Source organism: Plectropomus leopardus, chromosome 18 (genome assembly GCF_008729295.1).
Source record: "Plectropomus leopardus isolate mb chromosome 18, YSFRI_Pleo_2.0, whole genome shotgun sequence".
NCBI lineage: Eukaryota > Metazoa > Chordata > Actinopteri > Perciformes > Serranidae > Plectropomus > Plectropomus leopardus.
Genome location: NC_056480.1, coordinates 16,914,866 through 16,936,928, shown reverse-complemented (window position 1 = coordinate 16,936,928; position 22,063 = coordinate 16,914,866). Strand labels below are relative to the sequence as shown.

At 40.6% G+C, this 22,063-nt stretch overlaps 1 protein-coding gene across 2 annotated transcripts in view; it reads right to left on the bottom strand.

Moving 5' to 3' along the window:
* Nucleotides 1–21,637, bottom strand: part of cdk6 (cyclin-dependent kinase 6) — a 45,873-nt gene extending 24,236 nt beyond the window's left edge. Inside the window, exons 1-4 of one of the 2 annotated variants that reach the window (XM_042506936.1) lie at nt 21,394–21,637; nt 20,234–20,579; nt 14,013–14,148; nt 5,145–5,312 (exon numbers count right to left, since the gene is read on the bottom strand). In XM_042506936.1, the coding sequence (XP_042362870.1) occupies nt 5,145–5,312; nt 14,013–14,148; nt 20,234–20,457 (528 nt within the window). In that variant the 5' untranslated portion in view covers nt 20,458–20,579; nt 21,394–21,637. Of the gene's footprint in view, nt 1–5,144; nt 5,313–14,012; nt 14,149–20,233; nt 21,374–21,393 lie in introns of those variants that run through there. The other variant, XM_042506938.1, reaches the window with a different exon arrangement.
* Nucleotides 21,638–22,063: the final 426 nt, after the last annotated feature.

The following is a 22,063-nucleotide window of genomic DNA, read 5'->3' as shown; positions in this document are numbered from 1 at the left end:
CTGCAGGCTCGTTTGTATTTTGCTGTAGCATTTATACCAAATTCAAACATCAAAAGAAATGCTTTTTCCTTGAAGCGTTTTGGTAGAAATGGGATCTCAATGAGATGGACAGAAAAAAAGACCCTTCTCCACTCTTTTCTGGCATGTCAGATTAACCCATCAGCTTTTCCCATCTGCCTGTCACTCAAGGCAGTACAATGAGCCTGTAGCCAGACTGGGGTCATTAAAAAACCATCAACAAAGAAACGGACCTCCAGGGACTGCCAGGGGCAGCCTAATCTGGACCCCAGTACCAACCTAATGGGTGGTCTCCCTCCTGCTCTCTTGCTCTCTCTCTCTCTTTTGGGGAGGGTGAAATATGTGCAACATGGTAGGTGGGTGATGCCGATGGGGCCATCAGTCACACGCAACCATGCATGTGCAAATGCACCCAGACTCCATAACACACATTGTGTACACACGCACACAAACCACATTTTTTGTCAATGACACATTAACAACCCGCTGTGTTGCTAGGTGAGAAAGCAAATTCATCACAAAAAGAGAAGTTCAAGCAATGCTGGTAAATCATCAGCAGAAAGTACGACAGTGCTTCTTGCAGTTAGTGACACAGGGAAAAAAAAAGAGGAGCTGGGGACTCTTTTTGACGACTTTATGCAAATGCTCACTTCAGCCATCTTGTCATTCTAGAAGTGCTAAATGAATCACTTTGAAAGTGAGAGATAAGTGTCTTGTTCGCTTAAGCAACAGCAGTTCTCCAAAGCCCATCTGTCTGCCAGTAACGGCATTAGGTGACTAAATAAGCAACTGCTGTTCTGTGGGGCAAAGGGGAAGATCCTCTTAAACGCTCTGTGTATTTGTGTACATGTGCGCTGCATACAGTGTAGATTATCTGCTTTTATTAGCAAGAGGAAATACTGAATGGATGAGTGGAGATTGTGTGTGTGTTGGACTGATAGGGGGATTCCAGACACGGGAACACACAACTAGAACCAAAGATCACGTGCTCACTTCGCTCCAGCGCATACGTGCACCAAAACACGCACGGACAAACACACGCACGGACAAACACACGCACGCACGCACGCGCTCGCGCACACGCGCACACACACACACACACACACACACACACACACACACACACACACACACACGCACGCACGCACGCACACACACACACGCACACACACACCCTCCATGTCATTTTTGTGGCCCAATCTGAATAACCAAGAAAGAAAATGAGTGTGTTACACACAGTAAGAGCCTCTGTGTGTGCCTGAGTACTTTCGGGGACTTGATAATCTTCTTTCGTATCTAAAGGTGAATTCCCAGTGAGTATTCTACTCTTTACAAAAGTCTCCCCATGCAGTCATAAATGTAGTATAAAAAAAAGTATAACTTTCACACAAGGACAAGACCTGCAGTGAAAACACGAACACACTGAATATTGTACAACACTATGTAAATTGTATGGTTAGGTACGTCTTTCTCTGAGTGTTAACTTTGTATTATTAATAATTTCAATAGTAAATTATAAAAATAACTGGAGGAAACACTGACAGTTTTATCTGACTCATACAAAACCCCTTCATGCTGAGAAATTACAGTTTAAGGTCTGAACTACAATCACACATTACTCAGAGAGAAAGCTTAGAGGAAAAAAACATTTGAAACTCAGTCACAACCGGCAACAATCTGTCCTGACATGTCTTGCACAGACATTTATCAGTATTTACTAATAACTGGTGCAGGAAAGGAGATTAAGCTTCTGTTAACTTGTTATCAATAACCTCATCGCTATGTTTCAATTAACAGCGATTAAAATGATCAATCAACTCATATTAAAATCTTTAAAACCTCATTGATGAGACTGACAGTATATTACTTTAGAGCCTAAATAATCTTTAAATTATCTGCAATGTGGCTTAGCTTAGTCTCACGACACCTTCGAGACAGGTTTATTCTTCATGAGTAGCACAATATTTGTCTGATAAACATGTTCAAATAGCCCGCAGTGACTACTTTTCCTGATGTTAATTTGGTTTTATTTCTGTCATTTTTAAACCTGTAAAACTCAAATAGACACACACGAAAAAATAAAAAATAAATAATTAGTCATTACTTTTGATCAGTGATAAATCAAAGCGAGTTTGTTGACCGAAAGGGTGTCGGCTGGAGCCTTAGCTTATCGCACGCTTTCTATATGGACATTTTTGTACTGTTCTCTTTAGATTTACACAACGAAAATGAAAGAAAGAAAACAAAATATACGTATATTCTATGTTCTCCTTAGTCCCAAATATTCATATACACACACACTGGCGTTCATAAATTGCTTTTATATTTGTTATCATCTTATTTTAAAATAGTTTTTTAAATCATCAAAGTGTTAAGAAGAACAATACATATACGTCAGCTATAGAGGGGAGGAGCACCTGCTTGTGTCCACAGGCCTGTTCATCTGTGGTTGTGCAGTCAGAATGGCACAGATGCATTTTTCAATCTATTCAGCTGCTGAGAGCAGAATAAAAGTTTGCATTCTTTCCCAAAGTTTGTTTATATTTACCTTAGATGGGCAGATGCTGCACGACTGGATGACCCTAGCTTAAGTTCCCATGAGCGTTGCTAACTTGGCATAATGAAAAAAAAAAAAAAGTTTGCAGTTGCATGACTTTACCAACAACACTCATCCTCCTTCCTATCACTCTGGTGCCTCATCAGCAGACTGGGTGAGTACTGTTAACTGTTAACTGATTTTACATGGTATTTTTGTCCGTCTGTTTCAATGCATTCACCTCTGTGTGAGTATATGTCACTATTTACACTTCTAGCTGTTTGACACCTCCACAATAAAACATCACAACTTGTAAATGCTTTGCAAATCGGTGAGAAGGCCTGCGCTAAAATAAATCTTCAATGAAAAAAAAACATATAAAAATGAGTAACGCAAAACTGAAATTCATCTTTGACAAGACTAACATAAAATAAACGGACAATATCCAAACCCATATGAACCTGAGAGGCCCAGACTGGAGAGGCTGATTAGTGAAGGAGCTAAAAGCTAAAAAGGCTTTAAAGCGTGCATAAATCTGTGTGGATGTGAAGCAGATCAGAAAACACTCCCGCTTATAACAAGGTACTGAGCTACTGGTGCTGGCTACCTTAATCTTAAAAGTCTCATCTCTCACTATTTCGAGCTCATCCAAAGACTCCTTTCAGTCTCCCTCTCTACTTTATCTGGTCATCAGAGTCCAGAGCTCAACAGTTGGACATCAAAGTACCGACAGTGGAAAGGGAGGGGTGTCTGTCTCTCCTCGTCTGTCCCATCCCTGTCTGCAACAGCCACTGAGGGATTCCTGAGACAGACCAGGGGGGCCCTTGGCTCTCACTTTACACAGAGAAACTCTATCATTTGGCCCAGTGCTGCAGAGCTACCCGCTGATGCCCTGTAAGTGCCCGCGACATCACATTAGAAGCTTTTCATCTAAATCTCTGGGGATGGGAGGGTAGTTCAAGGCAGTGTGTGTGTGTGTGTGTGTGTGTGTGTGTGTGTGTGTTTGTGTGTGTGTGTGTGTGTGTCCTTGAAAAAACCTTAATGAGAATGACGGCATGAGTGGTGCACAAAAATATTAATTTGCAATGACACAATGTGCAGAAACATGCATGCGTACAGACATGCACACCTGCACTGCGTTGATTGTTGATGTTGCTCCTGAAATGTGTTTTTTTTTCAGTTATGTAGTATAATTGTTTGAAAAAAAAGAAGAAATTTATAAATAATGGAGTAACAAATGGAAGCGTGGGGTCTGAGAAAAAAAAAGGATTTCACAAGTTTCATCGGTGAGTTCTAGCTCTCTTACTTGTTTTTGCAGGTACTTTTCTTTGCATGTTGGGGTTTTTGCTCCATTTTTTGCTGTGTTTACTTTAAAAGAAAAAGCATTACAAGCTTTACAAAACTGGTTAAATATAAAACTAAATGTTTTTTAGTTTTATATGTATACTATGCAGGAATTGTTGCTTACTGTTTGAAAACAATATCTCCAGCAAAAGTGAAAAGTAAATATCAGATTCACTGTCTTTTTTCTTGTGAAGGGTACATTGCATAGGTGAAGTATACTCTCAAAAAATCAATAAACATAAAATGCCAGTTTCAAAAACAATCCAAGGCACACTGCAGGCTTTGAGGAAAAACTAAAATGCCTTTTATTTACATGTCCACATTAACTAAAAAGACAGACGTGTTATAACACGCAGGTCTTCATCAGGGTAACTGTCTGCTGTTGGACTGAAGGAGACTTGCATTTTATATCTATTATATGGAATTCTTCACCCATGCAATTAGCCCTTTACAAGATGGAATTAACACAGTGTACCTGAAGTATCCAAAGAGCACCCGGATATGACCACTACAAAGACCCAGCAGTGCTTCTACTCCTTTGTCCCCAAATCCACTCTCATTTGGTATTACTTGCATTTTTTGTTTTTGATGCGCTTCCTCCGTCGTAGGCGCCTCTTCTATGCGTACTGCTTATGATCGGGCAACTGGTCGCTATGTTTTTATAAAGTCCCAACTTCACCCACATGCTATGCCCAGGAATGTCCCGAAAACAGCAAAATAAGAAAATACACTGCCACACTTTTATTAGAGAGGAATTATTTTGGTATGAGTCCGCATATTTTTTTTTTTATGGAAAATCTTGAATTATATACCTGTAACTTTTATGAAAGTACCTTATAAGATTGCATGGTTTTCTACTAATAGGGGGTCTATCTTGTACCAAAAGCAGTAGTAAGAGGTACAGTAAGTCATGGAGATTTAGAACACAATAATAAGGACGCAGATATATTACCTAATGCTTAGCATAAGTAAACAGGTACAATAGAGCCCAGCTCTATTTGCATCAGGGATTTTACTCCACATGGCATCACAAACCAATACATTAGATCATGTAATGTCCCCTATCCAAGTCTATTCATGTCTATGACCCAGTTAAAATATCCTGTGACCCACTTTTAGATCTCTGTTCACCAGTTGTGAACCTGTGGACTCACAGTGTGTTGGAGTGTTTGTTTTGAGTCACTCTGTTGTAAGGAACTGTTTGATGTGCCCTACTGAGTATAGAAATATGGACAACAGAACTCACCACGGAGGTGAGCGCCATCTGGAAGCTGTAGATGCGGGCTAGACCAAAGTCAGCCAGTTTGATCTGTCCTCCGCTGGTGACCAGGATATTCTGGGGCTTCAGGTCACGGTGAACCACGCGGTGTGAGTGCAGGAAGTCCAGCCCCTGGAGCAGCTGGTACATCATATCCTGTAAGACAACAAAACGGAAAGAACAAAGTGGGGGGGACCAGCTCCTCCTGCTGGGTCAGGTGGGTATTACACCAGCCACACTGCACACACGGTGTCTGTAAGGAGGTTACAGATACATGTTGCATTTTTATCGTATAGATATAAGTTTCAGCTCAGATGTTCCAGTTTTCAGATACACAAAATGACCTCATGTCTCTTTGGGTTGAATCACAACTTATTAGACTCGGGAAGTAGCTTCGACGTAACAAAATAAAAAAAAAAGGGGTTGTGGAGTTTATATTCAAAAAAAATTTTCTAAAAAAATTCGTGCGGGTGTTTGCAATTTGAAAAAAAGTTACAGGCTTTAAGTGTACGAAGAATTACGCGCTTTTAAGATTTGACGCTGGGATATTGTAATGAAAGAAAAAAAAATAGGAGATTTATTACGAAAGTAAAGGGTAAAAGGGTCTGGGGTGCTTATATGAAAAAAAAAAAAAAAAACGTGGTGATTCGTGATGTTTAATACGATGTGTTTTTAGGGGTGTGTGGTTAATTGGTGACTGATGTATATTTTTTTTTGTTGGGTATCTTGGTGTTTTATTTGAGTGATTCTAAGCTTTATATCGCGGTAATCTCCTTAAACGGACTAGGAACAAAGTTTAAAGTGGTGGATGGGAATTGCAATTCCTATTACAAGAATAATCTAACAAGAAGGTAATAGCTGAAGAAGGTAACCCTAATACGCAGATCACCAGATAAAAAAGACGAATAAAAAACAAGAAGTCCAGCCCCTCGGAGCATGATCTGCGTTACATCGATATGGCGCCTGTATAGAACAACAAACGGCCGATCAATCAATTGGTCGTCTTATCCTCTGGGGTAAACATGACAAGGACACAAAATTGATACAGCGGAGCTGATGATCTAAACTTTACAAGAAGGGAGTCATGACAAAATTTAAAGGGACAGTTCACTCTAAAAATAAAAAATCATATTTTCCTCTGACCTGTAGTGCTATTAATCAATCTAGATTCCTTTTTTTAAAATATATTTTTGGGCTTTTTCACCTTTATTTTATAGGAAAGTGTATGTGAGAAAGGGGGAGAGAGAGGGGACGATATGTAGCAAAGGGCTGAGACCGGAGTCGAGACCGCGACCGCTGCGGTGAGGACTCAGCCTCTGTACATGGCGTGCCTGCTCTATCCACTAAGCCGCCGATACCCCAATCTAGATTCTTTTGATCTGAGTTGCTGAGTGTTGGAGATTGCGGACTTAGAGATGTCTGCCTTCTATTGAATATAATGGAACTAAATGGCACTCGGCATGTGGGGCTCAGAGTGCCAAAAAAATACTTTTGAAAAACTAAACAGCAATGTCTCTTTCTAAAAATTATGATCTGATTGGTCAAGGTAATCCACACACCTTGTTGGGAGCAGTTTCATGATTTTATTTTTCTACTGAACTACAACCACCAATGTTATCACCACGCAGAAGGAAGCGTGCATCTTCTGCTAGTTCACCTAGCACCACAGGGCGAGCTAATGTTATAGTTCTACCGAGGACGCCATTCATTTCTATATCTTGTGCTGTTACAAGCCCCTTGTCCATGAGTAGATGCTTGCGTCCTTCGTCACAGTGGTACCATAGGCGGGTGTAGTTTGGTAGAAAGAAAATAGTTCCTACATAAAACTGCTCAAAACAAGGTAAGTGGATTATCTTGAGTGACTGGGCAATGATTTCTGGAAAGAGACATCACTGTTGAATTTTTTCAAAGTGCAGTGGTTTTAGTTTTTTTGGTGCTTTGAGTGCCGCAAGCTGAGTGCCACCCAGTATACTCGAGAGCAGGCAGACATCTCTACAGCCGAGATCTCAAACACTTCGCAACTTACATAAACAAAGATCTAGATTAATAAATACCACTACAGGTAAGAAGAAGAAAAAGTAGTATTGATTTTTGGATGTACTGTCCCTTTAATAAGTAAAGACTAAAAACAACGTTGATGACATTGAGCTAGCAGCACAGACCACGTTTGCAGTTTGATTAGATTTTTAATATTCTGCTCAGAATAATTGAATTTCAACTCATGAATTTGATTTTAAAAAAGATTAACCTTAATTGTCCTTGTCAAATGTGAAAGGCAGATGGCTTCATGACCCCACACGTCTACAACAACATTTGAATTCATTCCTCTTTCAATCCAGGCAACAAAAGACCTGAATGACAAGACCCTGCAGCGAGAAGTTAAGTATAAAGACTGAGACATTGTGGTACGGAGGGAGTTAACTAGAGGAGGCCTGTGTCTTTTCTTGTCGACTGTGGCAGATGTTTGATAACTGACACACACAAACGCACACACACGATAGAGACAGAGAGAGGCTCTGCTCTGTACAAGCATGGACCTCTGTTTCTCAGCAGCTGTCCTGCTCGAGTTAATTGGCGCTCGTTCTCTTTTTATGCCCAAAAGCTGACCTCAGAAATGGCTAAAGGCACTGCATCCATGACACACTAGCAAAAATAACACAGATGAACTAAGTAAGGAACTAGCTGAGACTTGTTCTTTTCAAACCGAAATACTCTCAAACAGGTCCCGCACCTGTAAACAAATAACAAGTCATTACAAGGGATTGTGGCCGGGTGGTTTTGGCAGAGATATCACGAGTTGTTGTTGATAAAATTAAGTCTAGAAAGAGCTGTTACAGCTTAAGACCAAATAAAATAGTGTTCATGCAGGTAAAAATGTAATCCAATAATCAAGAACTTTTAAATACTTTTTCAAGCACTCATTTCTGTCTTCAAGGGTTAAATTATTTTCTCCACAACCATCTATTGCAAGAAAATTGTGCAAATTACTAAATGGAGCAAAGACATGTCACCAGGTTCTCAACTCTGGTTAATATTGATAAAATTCTGCTTTTTTACTGCCAAATTATGGCTCAAAACTACTGCTAAAGGCTAACACTGCTCCAGTGTGAGTGTTTTGCAGGCTAAACATCCTGGTGCTGACTATTTACTGTAGTTTACCATCAACTTGAACCAATACTGGAAGAGCAAATTGTTGCAACCACAGCTGACTATTTATTTCATTTGCTTCCTAGTTTAAAACAGTTACCTAATACATTTATTTAAATGTCTTTTCAGTCTGTTCTCATCTCAATTAGATTCAAGTACTTTCACAAGGATCAAGTTAAAAACTGTCTGATTTTCAAAGTAGTCAGGACTTAAATTTGTGAGTGTCGAATTGAAGCACCTTGTATGAACCCTGTCCACAATTATTTAGTCTGTTTGAAAATTAGATGAGGTAAAGGAGGCAACATGGAGATGAACCTTTGTAAAGTAAAATGCTCTGATGCTAGTGGTGGTGTGTTGCATCCTTGGTTGTACAATCCCCCACCCCCCACCCCCATCCCTCCAAAACACACACACACTCCCTCCTATACACACACACATGCCCCCTAAGCACACCCCCAAAAGCCTCCGCCAGGACCTCACAAGTGACATGGACCTGAGCCCGCAGCTCTATTCACTGGCCGACCAGCTGGTGAGTGAGTCAAAGGGGTCTGCACACTCAAGCAGAAAACATTAGCAAACGGCGCGGGGCTGGCTGCTGTGCTGGCTGCTGTGCTGGCCATAGAGGAGGAGACAGGACGCCCCACACAATGCTGTGGAGATGGGGAGTGATGTGTGTGTGTGTGTGTGTGTGTGTTTGTGTACACACAAACTGGGTGTCCCTCTGGGTGTGTGTTAACATAATATGTGTGCATCTACATTTCCATTTGTTTATGTGCACCTCAGTGTGTAGTACCCATGCACATGTATGTGTGCGTGTGTGTGTGTGTGTGTGTGTGTGCCCTCTGACCAAGGGCAGGCAGGATGCATAAACAGACCTTCCTTTCTACATCTCCATCCAGCCATGACCCAGCGTGGAGGGCAGCAGACAGACAGGGCCATAGGATAGAGGCAGGCAGTTGGTTATTTTGCGTGTGTGTGGGTGTGTGTGCGTGGAGGGGGGCTGACACAATAGCATGCCCCCCCATCAGTTCCTCTCTGCTTTAAATAGCCATTTCATCATGCTTCCTTTCAGCAGCATTTCCTAGTAAACACTAATTATCTCAGAAGTGTGACTCTTGGACAAATACACAAACAATCTTGGCCCCCTTGGCCTCAGTGCCATCTTCTCTGCTGTATCAATTACTCTCACAACACACTGAGTAATGAAAAATATTCCAGCTATGTTCAACAGCATAACTTGCAATTGCCAACAGGGAAATATTAGAAATTATAATAGCCAAGTTAATACCGCCACACAGTTTAAGAGCGTAAGAGGCATAGACGGCAGCGGTGAGGCATCTCCTCCTCTCACACCAAGTTGATTTCAGCAGCAATAAGACTCACAAGAGTTGCTCAACACATAACTGTCTTCAACTGGCAGCACTTCGACCTTCAGAAACCCCCAAAACTACTTGGCTAAGAGGAAACAAAAATCGCACAAAAAGGCAACAGATCTGACCCTGAAAAAAAAGCAGGAGGACCAGGAAAAAAAAGTAGTCAGCCCTCTGCAAGATGCAGTCAAAACATGGCTTTCTGAGTGCGCCTCCTTTTCTAATGCTAATGCACCAGAGGCAGCCATATTGTTTATTGTAGCTAGGCACAATATGGGACATCTGCCGGTTAGCGTTAGTGTAATTCCCTCCCCATGCTTCATTAACCTCCCCCTTTATGGGCCCAGAGAATGGAGTTGTGGAAGCTTGGACGATGGCGGTGGAGGAGGGTGGGTGAGGCCCAAGCGCTGGCCCGGCTGAGGAGCACTGAGGCTGGGGCAGCCCGGCTCCTTGATGTCCTTCCAGCTCATTTGATTCCTGGAGGAGGACCTCTTTCATCAATGACCATGTGGTGGGTCTTGAGTCTGAGGAAGGCTGAGTGGGTGGTGGAGGGTGGGGGCTGAAATGGACAGGCTGGGGCAGGGTGGGGTGTCTGGTGCTGGGGGTAGATTGGGTTTGAGGAAAGGACAAATGCCTGTTGTTTTTGGTTCAGGGTATTTGGCAGAGAGTTAATGTTTTCTTTGGTTGAGAGCGAAATCTCAAATAGGTAAGTGTTTCATAAGATTGGTTCAGGTATGGTAAATTTGGGATTCATTATCTGGTGTCATCTGGTATAGCCAGGCGCAAATTAAGTTGCTGTGAAGGGGGGCAGTTGGGGGTTACTGTGCAGTGTCCACTGTCCTAGAAATAACAGGGGATGGTGCCTCTGTCATCTCGTCACTCCATCATTGTCCTTTTGTCCCCAGAGGGCTCCAGCTGTATGGATGTTGGGAGAAAGCTAAAGCAGGAGGGGTGCCTTAAGGGGTCAGTATGCTTCAAACAAAACGGAAACCTCCTCCTCAAACTTTTCCACCGTTGGAACTGGCAGGGGGCTGCGGACAACAATTTGTTATCCAAAACTGACAATCTGACAAACAAACCCACCTCGCATAGCGACTAGCCGCCTTTTCAACTACCTAAAGTTTTTTTTTTTATCTTCACACAACTGCTTATTTCTGTTTTTACGATTACAATCAAGTGCAACATGTGAACGCCTTTGAGGAGATTGAGTTTGCACTGTCTCCATTCGAACAATTAATGCGTCTCACCGCTTTGTATGACAGCAAGCTTTTCGTCCTGCCCCCAGAGCAGATCAGCTATAAACACTTTTGCCTTCAGATGGAGAACATCAATGAATTATGGCTGCAACTAATGATTACTAGCCAAGCCAAATTACAATACTGATGAATTCATTATCAAAATTTTTAATTTTCTGTTGATTGAGTAATTGATTCATTTTTTTGTTTAAGCTCCAGAGTCAATTATTGATAGGTTTTGTTTTGTTATTTATTGTTTGTATTGATATGGACCTAAGAGTCTGACATAAAATTGATTGTATTATCAAATCCATTCCTGAATAAACAGTAATTTGGCTACAACTACTAGCACTGTAAATAACTTCTTTAAATCCCATTTCTTTTCTAAATTAATTCTCTTGTATTTAAAAAAATCAGAAACAATGCTGAGGTGACGTGTACGTTTTGGGTTAGAGATATTCATATCCTTACGGACATAAAACAACAAAACAAAGTCCTCACACTTGAGAAATGCCTGGAAATTGACTCAAATGACGAATTAGCTGTCAATTATTAAATAAATTGTCAAGTAATTTGAAAATTGATTAATCAGTTTAAGAAGTTAAAAAAAAAATTTAAAGTCCAATTTTTCTTATTCCAGCTTCTTAAATGTAAATATTTTCTTTACTCTTTTTGACAGTAAACTGCATACCTTTGGGTTGTGGACAAAGCAAAACATTTGAAGACATCATATTGGGCTTTGGAAAACACTGATCAACATGTTTCATCATTTTCGGACAGTTTATACACCAAACAATTATTTGATTCATCAAGGAAAAAAAACAGTGGACAACGAAAACAATCATAAATAGTGGCCCAAAAATGCAACTAATTGATAACCATATTCATGTACAGTAGAAGTACAATAATCAGAGCCTGAGGACATGATCAACGCAATCATCACTGCACTGAGATATCTGTAGCAACTACAGCAGCACAAACTGTATCAGCTTCAGTAAAAACCATGGGAAAGCCTCAGGTGTGATCTACCTGACTCGTCTACGCTTGCACAGCATCCCACCAACATTACAGCTCGACACAAAACTTTCACACATAAACCCAGCCCGGGGTGAAAACCAACGGTTACTCTAGCTTCCACAACTTCTCTGTTTCAAATATGACACTTTAAACTCGGAGGCCCCTCTATCCAAAAATAGAGATAGCAGATTTCTCCAATATTGTACACGATACTTTACAGACCTTGGGGTGAAACGCGATAAAGACAATTTTAAAAAGGTAAGAGTGTGGGAAAGAATAAAATAAAAGAGGGCAGTTACAGAGGAAAGGAGCTGGCTACACATCCATTTCCGACCTTTTGGCAAAGTGTAAATGGACACTCAGTGGATTTATTTAATGGGAGAAATTGATAGTGGTGGTGATTCAGAATTGTTGGTACACAGATTTAACTATTGTGAAGTACAGTTGTTAGCATTAAAATGAGCACTCTTATTTTTTTTTAACACAAAAGAACTGTTTTAAAGTCTAGCTTCTCACACACATTTTTCCTCTGTCTCCATCTGTGATGCAGTGTAAACTTGGAGAGAAAGGGCAGAGTGAAAATAGAGAAGGCAGGGAGCCTCTAATTTGGAGCCCATCTGCCACATGTGCTGCCCTTCAAAATGCTCCGCTACCTCTGATGTTGGAGGGGACTGCACTCTGTCCTCTGCGTCTCTGGCCAAGAAAACTCATTCAGTACCATACGGACACGGCTGTGGTCATGTGGTGTTCAAGCCACAGAGTATTAGCAAATCACTTCATATGTATTTCATTTCTGTAAATACCATTTTGAATTACATTCTTACATGTTTTTGAAATTTGCCTAGAAATACTAAACCTTTTAAAACTGGGAAAAATAGCTTAATTTCTTTCAGACATGGGAAGTAGGCAATGAGCAACTTAAGAAATGACCACAACTTAGCAAGAAATTAGTAAAAAGTACGAAAAAATACCTGAAAATTAGCAAAAAGAGAAACCTCTAACTAAAAACATGACAGTAAAAAGCTGACCTGAAAAAACTGCTTATAGATTATAATCATTCTCTAAAATAATTTAAAATATATAATTATGATTATTATAAATCCAGTTTTGTGAATATTTTTCCTTTCCTTTTTTAAAAATGATTATCTTAATCTATTGATTTCTTGCAATTTGAGGGTCAATTCTTGCAAACTTGCTGATTAACATGTTTTCCCATGTTTCTGAAAGGAATCAATACTTGTGAGAAGCATCTGAATGCAGCACAGTAAAAGTGATGTCTATCCAGGTTTCAAAGGGTTAACTATTTATTCCTCACTGATGTTTTTAACAGTGAAGCATAGGAATTTCACTCACAACAAACAGCTCTGCCGTGGATTATTATATTATCACAATATAAAATCACAAGAAAAATAAATCATTACAATTGTAGTAATGCTGTCAGTCAAATTCATCTGTAACTTTGTTTATCGTGCATTTTGTCTCTTTCTTTGGCAAATGAATGACTCTCAAAATACAATCGTCTTGAGCTTAAGAGTACGTCTAAAACTGTCAGAAATTATTCAAAAAGAGCAATAACACTTAATGAATAGTGAATCAGTAGTCTGTTGGTGTTGTGGAAGGGAGACAAAAGAAACACATTTTTGAAGAGGAGCTGGGTTCTTTACATGAAATTATCATGTGTGATTTATTAGCATAATATCAATTTTTCATTTTTTAAATATCTAAGTTAATATCAAACACACAAACACGCCAGAAAACTAGGTTAGGAAACAGTAGAAAGCAGCATGGATGTCAGTGAAACTGCTTTTGACTTGGTGTCGGATTGATGTTCAAGTACTGCTTGAATGGATACGGGAAAAAATTTTGGCAGCGCCTTAAAGCACCGCTCCAGAAAAGGTGTAAAAATTAGCGCGTCCACTCAAGTGTCATACTCTCAACGCTGCCTATCAGAGTCTAGCAGATCTGGAGCCATTAAATCCAAGTGACTACTTCAGAGTCAACTGGTCAATTGTTGTTGCCTTTTTTTTTGCTTGTTTTGTTTTTTGTCAAGGGAGAAAGGGACTTAAGATAACAATGGTGATGGTTACCTTGATGGTCTCAGGTGGTACTCCAGGGTCAGGGGCCTTTTCCAGGTAGGTGGTCAGGTCCTGATCCACATGCTCAAAGACCAGAGTGAGTTTGGTTTCTCGGTCAGTCCGAGAGACTGTACACACATCAAACAACCTAGAAGCAAGAGGAACAGGTGGAGGAGATCAATACAATTGATTTAATGGAGTCCAGTCTGCTTAGCATGCTGCAACAAAGCTCCTGACTCCCACTTATAAGACCAAATATCTTTTTTTTCGTCATGTTGGCACGGTTTACATGAATCTATTATTTCAATCCTTCCCCGTGTCCTTGAAAACTAACACTTAGCTGAGATTTCAGACTGTCATGGCAGGAGCACTATTGAATGAATCTGGTCAAGGCAAATCATTGCATTGACTTTTTAATACCATTTTTATGGAGACAACATTTTTGGTTCCACTGTACAAGATTTTAAATGCACTCTATATAGCATACAATTTACACATGGACACTCATATATTATACTGAAGTATATAGAGTGCACTTAATGGCAAGTCAGTTCTTTCATACACAGCAAAAAAGACATGTCAAACAGGTGTAACTGATGACAATAATAATAACTTGTGACTAACTGGAACATCTTAATGTAATGGAGCCTTCATTAATGTTGTTGGCTATGCCTGTGTATTTCCTGCTAAGTTCAAATGTCTGCACAAGATAGCAGTCTTATGATGCAGCTAAAACAAGACACATTTCAAATAAATGCTCAACAGCTATGAGGTAAACAAATCTGCTCTGTGGTCAGTCAGGAAAGCACCATCCATTCTGGCACTTTAAATCTTAGGCCAAGAACCTCAATCTAAACTTTCTGCACCTGGTTTTGTATAAAAACTTTTGAGATAAAATGAAGATGCCTGGAGAGCAGAAATATTATGTGCTGCAGGACACCAACATAATGTTGCGTCGGGTTACTCTGAAAAACTACTTCTACGCAAAGCTTTTTAAGATCAACTCCCAAACACCAGCGCTTAAGGCTGGGTTTCACTTAGCAACAAACTAAGGCCAAGAATCCAGATTATGTCGGCAGACCTGCCAAAGCAGGCTTTGGTGAAAAGCTGAAAAAAGCTATCCAGTATGTCCTCTTCAAAGAGCAGGGGACCACAAGCAGCATTCCTCAACCAGCACTATGACAACTCCTGATGCTCTATGGGAAGTCAAGCGGACCCGGTCTGTAGCCGCAGAGGCAGCATGTTTCATCACAACAACACAGGAGACAACGTGAGCCGTGATGGATCTCCATCAGACACGTTATGTAGGGTTACTGTAATTACATTATCTTAAAAATATGTGGTTATTACCTTTAAGTGAATGTGAGCCGATGAAGTGGCTAATGTGTTTTGTAAAGTAAGTTTAAATTTGTAGGCTACAGAACACAAGAGATGATTTTACTTTGACTAGATTTTCATCTACAATCATATACTGACCTAATGAAACAATTAGTGATACAACTTGCTCATTAATTTAAATGACAGTAACCAAATAAGTGTTCTTTAAAGCTTTCAAGTCATGTTACAACCACTGGATACCAACTTCAAACATGAATGAGATCAGAGTAAATACTGACACCTCAGAGAACAAATTCATAGTGATCATACTCAGTGTCATGTCAATATTTTGATATTATTTTCAGAGCATGTGCTGCTATAATTCAAACTGGCTAATCTACATAAGCCGTTTAAAATCGAGGCATGGGAAGAAATGACTAAATCTCTCCGGAAATGCTTTCATTCCTATCCAACGAGGCATCGTGCGTCCTTGCCAACACTCTTGTAATCAGCGTACTTGGAAACGCTGCAGTCAGTGCAGTGAGTGAGAGGCGATTCATTCAAGGTATTAGTACTGTGCATGATGTCACAGAATAGACGGCACCCTCCTCTCCAAGCGCTGGGGTTAAACGCCCCTCACAGCTCGATTGTTGCGCTACAATGGGGGCTCTCAGCAGACACTGAACATATGGAATGAATAATGGGCCTCATTACAAACATCCAGGGGTTGCCTGGAGTCACACAGAAGGTCCACAATGCACCCTTCCTGGCCTGAGCTGCTTTGCTATGCTGGTTGGCTAAACTGAAGGATGGTGAAGTTCCTGAAGAGCCGATGGTTTGCATTCTTGAACTGATTTATTGCAACAAATGCTACTGAGTATTATTTAAACTCATGCTTTCACAGTGTTGCACAAAGTGTGTTCGACCACGATATAAAACTGAGCTTAGAAAACTTCATAACCTCTGACGTACTTGTCTTCAAGTGAGACCAAAGCCCATTGTGATCCCATTAAGAGAAAACCATAACCATTATCCTCTATTATTCATTTATACGCAGGGGAATTATTGTTAGAGGCACAAGGGCACTAACCATGCTTCTGAAAACGTCCATTTAGAGCTTCCCCTTCAATCCCAAAGCACACAATATTCCATAATAAAAAAACACGTACCAAGGTCAGACTTTGGCTGTGCCAACATATGACGCAGTATGTGACTACTGACCTGAGTGAACAATTCATTACAAAACTGAAAGAAAATGGCCCCTGTGTGCAGAGCAGAGAGGACTACTGACTGGGCTGTCTTTAAAATGGCTATAGTCACTAAATCCAGTCTGACTTACAGTAACTCAGCTGTCAGTGTCTTACTTAAGGGCGTTTTGACAGCATTGATCAGTGCTGATGATCACACACTAACACTGAATATCTAAAATATTCATGTATAAATAAATATATATATATATATATATATATATATATATATAAAAAAACTGTGCAAACGTCTTAGGCCACTTTGAACTTTATTCTAGCAAGGTTATAATGACCATACAACCAGTAAACAGAATCAAAAATGCAATTATTTCAGAATAAAACAACCTCATCAGGCTGAAATTGTAAATATTTACTGTGACCTCCATTTCCACCTAGCATGTCTTGAACTCTCTTAGGCAACATGAGCTGTGTATTTACACCAGGTAGCACTCAAGACATGTCCAAAGCTCAATATTGATTGTTTGAGCTACCTTTTGTTATGGTTGTACGATTCCATGTTTCACACTAAATATTGTTGGGGGGAGCGGGGGTTAACTGTGCAGCATTAATTGATACTCATCTGTCCTGTCACAGTTTTCTTTAGTGAGACTGGCTCCCTAAAATACCGATCTATTTGCTAGTTTATATTTTATATAAACAGCCGGTCTCGTTGCTAGAACACATCTCCCCAGGCCACAATATATATTTTAGTGCAATAAGCATCGGTGCAATCTACCTCTGCCATTATCTCTTATTTGCTCTTTTTTCATATTTGCACTATTTTACCACTGAGTGTGGTATGTATTATATGGAGAATGGGTTACTTTGGGTGCAATATGTGTGCTGTATTTTACCCGCCTGTGTCTTGTTTAATCATGTATTTGAACTGCACTGATCAGGAGTGCCACTCCAGATTTCACTGTATCCTGTACAATGACAATAACGCTTTCTATACCTCTATCTATCTTTCTTTACCTCTATACATCATGATCTCTTTTGCAAGCATTATGCATTAAAAGTACGCATTTAAGAAAGCGCATACCATATTTCACATTCATTCTGCAATCCAGAGCCCTTTCTTGTGGTGGAAAGCCACGAGTTTGTAAGGATGTCTCATCTTTTTGGCAGAGATGACTTATTTCTAAAGCTGAGCGGGGATACATTTCTTTAGAGGAAAGCGTATAAGGCGGATCAATGCCATTGGAGCCAATAAATAATGATGATCTCCAGGTGCATCATACAAAACAGGACACCAACAACATAGACAACAATGACAGTGGAGAAAGTTATGATGTGACAGGTGTGCATCTACTGCCTGCTAACAGTGGCAGCACGTGGCAAATTGTTATGCAACCAATATTTTCACGTTGTCAGCAGAAAACAGTTAAAGAAGAGGACCTGCGCTGCAAAAACAGTGGACGAGTATGAGTGTAACTTAAAGGTCATATGAGGCAGCATGGTTGCCATCAGAGACCATTGAAAAGGAAGTAGCGTGTGTCTTTCTCTCAAACACTGACAGTGGTGGAGAAAAACTAAGTACATTTACTCATGTACTGCACTTAAGTACAGTTTTTTGAGTATCTGTACTTTACTTGGGTATACTTTGGGGGGAAACGTATTACTTTCGCACCACTGCATCTGAAAGACAAATATTGTTCTTTGACTCCGCTACATTTCTGCGAAGACTATCGTTACTCGTTACAATTGCTTTGAGGTCAGCAGTGGATTTTTTTTCCTTTCTTTTCTAAAGTGCAAAGTGTACATAAACTATGACCATGCAGTTCTGCATGTGGTTTGTTTGTTTTGGTGGTGTTCCCGTACCTCTACCTCGCACAAGCACTACTCTGATTGGGCAGCTCGTCAGTAGAGACAGTTAGAGAGGAGGAGAGGTAAACAGAGACAAACAAGAACTGCAGTTTCTTTTCTGTCATTTTTTTTTTTTTTGGTTTTTGTTTGGTTTTGTGTTTTTTGTTGTGTTTTGGTCAACTAAAACACAGTCTTAAATCAACCATTGATTCTTATGTAAGCATACTGTCAGAGCTGTGTCAAAATACTGTGCGACGGTTGGGTGGGGGGAGGTGTTAAATATATAAAAGTGACAATGGTGGTCCTTTTGTGCATTTGTGTTTCTGAGGACGTTTCTACAGGATGTGAACAGTATTCAATAAGCTTTCCAATCTGCAGGCTCTACAAGCAAGTAGAGGTTGTTTTAAAGTCGTTAGGTTCTGTAAGTGTTTTGTGACGATACACAACAGTGTGTTGAGATTTTTCTCAGGTACTTACTTTAAGTGAAAAGTGATACCTTTTCAACTTTTTGAAGCGCCACTGTGGCAAATACTAGGAGGATCGCTTTCAGGTTTCCTCAGAGCTTAGCAACTATCCACAGACAAGTGATAAACAATAAACATCATCGATATACGCAACACTGAAGTGAGAAGTAAGAACATGTTCCCTGATGAGGTGAAGTGATATGGTAATAATTTTAGATAGTTCCATTTTATTTGTTTTAAAACTAAAGTAACCTTGCATTACTTGATTTTTTACCGTTGCTATGGCCTCCGTTCGTCCTGAGTCACCTACATTCAGTTGCTTCAAGAAATAAAAAAATCCAGCCAAAATATATGTTTGAATTGCAGGGTAACGGTTATATATGCAAGATTGTTGCAAGATTTTAGCTATGTGGCAGCTTTTCACCAAACTATACCAACATTTAAAGCATATATTATAATAATTTCTCAGATAATCTGGCGTTCATTTCATATTCCCTACAGTGACATCACAAACAGATCGGCCTATGAATCCATCGATCCATTATAGGGGTGATCACACTTAATCTATTAATCATTAATAATTTAATCGAAAATGGGAAATTGCTTAATCGATAGACTATGAAATGCTGTCAAAACATATGCAATATGTTGCTGTGAGCTTTGACTGAGGATAAAACGCATTTGGTGTGGTTTGAAATAAGCAAAGCTTTTATGTTTCGACAAATAACAATCAAACAGTTGGTCGTTAACTTTACACATTAATCCATTTAGAAAAGTGCTCACACTTTGCAATTCTAATCTACTACTCGTGTGGACAATAGTGTCCGCTGCAAAATTGCTCATTCACTGCAAAACTACTCCTTTACTGCAGAAAGCCAGTGCAGAACCTGGGAAAACAAGAAGCACAGTTCTCTTCCGGCTGTGTGCAATGGTTGAAGCACTTCCTTTTGTGCCGTAAATCAATCCTCCATTTTTCACGCGAGATCATACACGGAGGCCAGCGGAATTGCGCAGGCTGATAGCAAACCAATTTTACTACAGTTTATTTGGTTGTTCTTTTGTGCAACATTAAATTCTGAATTAAATGTTGCACAACAGAAGCAACAAAAGTTATATCTGAAGGCTTTATGTATTTTCATAAGCAAGTAGGCCTACTCCTGCACTTTAACTCAAGCAGTAATGTAACTCAGCAACTTCCACTAGTACTGGAGTAATATTTTACAAGGAGCATCTATACTTTGACTTTAGTAAAATAGTTGTATACTTTGCCCACCAATTAAAGAAAAACACAGACACAAAGAGAGAGAGAGAGAGAGAGAGAGAGAGAGAGAGAGAGAGAGACAAAGAGACAAAGAGACAGACAGACACAGACAGAGCACCCACCTGTCCCCTCACTTACCTGACAACATTGGGGTGCTCAAAAGCTTCAAGCTGCCTCAGTACCGCCACCTCCCGGATGGTGGAGAGAGGCATCCCCTCTTCCTCCGTCTGGACACGAACTCTTTTTAGGGCTACAAAGCGTCCCCCGTTCTTCAAATCTCTCGCTTTGTACACTTTTCCATAAGCGCCTTCTCCAATCTCGGCCACAGGTTCATATTGAGTACCAGTACTTTCTTTGTCCATTTTTGCAGATTTTTTTTCTCCTCTCTTGTTGAAAATATTGCGGGGAATCCCGGCGAGGGTGACGAGCCAGAGAGTTTTCTCACAAAGGCATATTCACAGAAAAAAGTTGGCACATGCAATGCCTAGATGACAGGGAGACACAGATGGAGGAAGACACCATCTTTGTCAGATTTGGTCAAACTGTGCTCCAGGTAGGCAATAACAGGACTGTCATCATGTTTTATTCCGACTATCAACACAAGAGCCCCGTTGCGTCCCAACTTCCACTCCTCCTCCTATTACGCATAACAACTCATGTCCTCCTACCACTAACACAATGTAAAATAATTCAAATTAGCCTCATTTTAAAGTAGGTTTGCACCAGATAAACAGCCTCGCGCACTCACAGATTCACCCCACATGCAGTGCTGTTGAAGTTATGCGCATGTGGGCTGTCTCACTCTGTTAAAGGAAATTAAACATTTAAAGAGAACACGCAAAAAAGAAAGCACAAACCGTAAACAGCGAGCTGTTTAAAGTTAGCAAAATAACATGGCAATTCCTCTCGTGTCCCGTTTTATCAAAGTTTGTTTGAGGCGACACAAACTTGGCGAGCACGTGGCTGTCTACTGATTGCATTGTCTGAACTTCCTACAGCAACAGTCCATTTAAAACCCCATAAAACTCAACGTTCACACCCGAAATCGTTATAAATGTATACAATAGTGCAGTGGCAGAGTTTTAAAGGTGTTTTTATTAGCTTGGATAGCTTCCCCGAATTTTTTCTAATTTAATTGTGCGTGCACCCAAATAGACTAATTTAAATTCTAGCAAGTTCGGGAGTTGCTCTTTTGCGTTTTTAAAATGATATTGGACTGCAAAGCAACATTTCTAGCCTCTTAAATACAATTTTTGGCACACAATTATGGACAAATATCCCCTCTTTTCAGTGTTTACCTTGGTTTGTGTTGTCAATAAAATGTCGTAACGTCGGCATGTCCGATAAAATGTTGAGGAGGCATCGGATAAAATGTCCTGCAATCATCCCTGTCCACTGTCCTCCATGCGGGGGCCACACAGGTAGTTGGACGGTGCAAGCTCTAATCCCCCATCCCTCAGACTGCACCAGCCCAGCAGAGACACTCAAACAAGGGAGGAGGAGAAGGAGGAGGTGGTGGTGGAGGGTTGTACGAAAACTCACACATACACTCTCACTGCAACTTTGTGTGTGGGGGGTGGTGGAGGAGGGGGGTGTAAGATTGGGGGGTCATAGGACAAAGGCAAACGCGTGATACAGCCCTCCAAAAACCACGCTCCTCTTTGGATTTTCTCCTTTCTTTCTTCTTCTTTTTTCTTCCATATATCCCCGGATAGGCCCATGCAAACTGGAGCCCCGCTCTCCTGTGTGAGCTCCGTCTCTGCCTGGCTTTCCCACGCCGGCTGAATGTGGCCTGACCCCCTTCAGAGAGGTTTGACACGGAGCGGGGACATTTCCGCATTCCTCCTCCCCGACTACAAAGGCACACCGCCTCCTTTTTGCTCTCCCTCGGCCTCCTCGGTGCTTTACCATTCATAGTCCTCTCCGCGGGTTTTGTCTCCTGTGTCAAAACCGGGAGCACCACGGGGA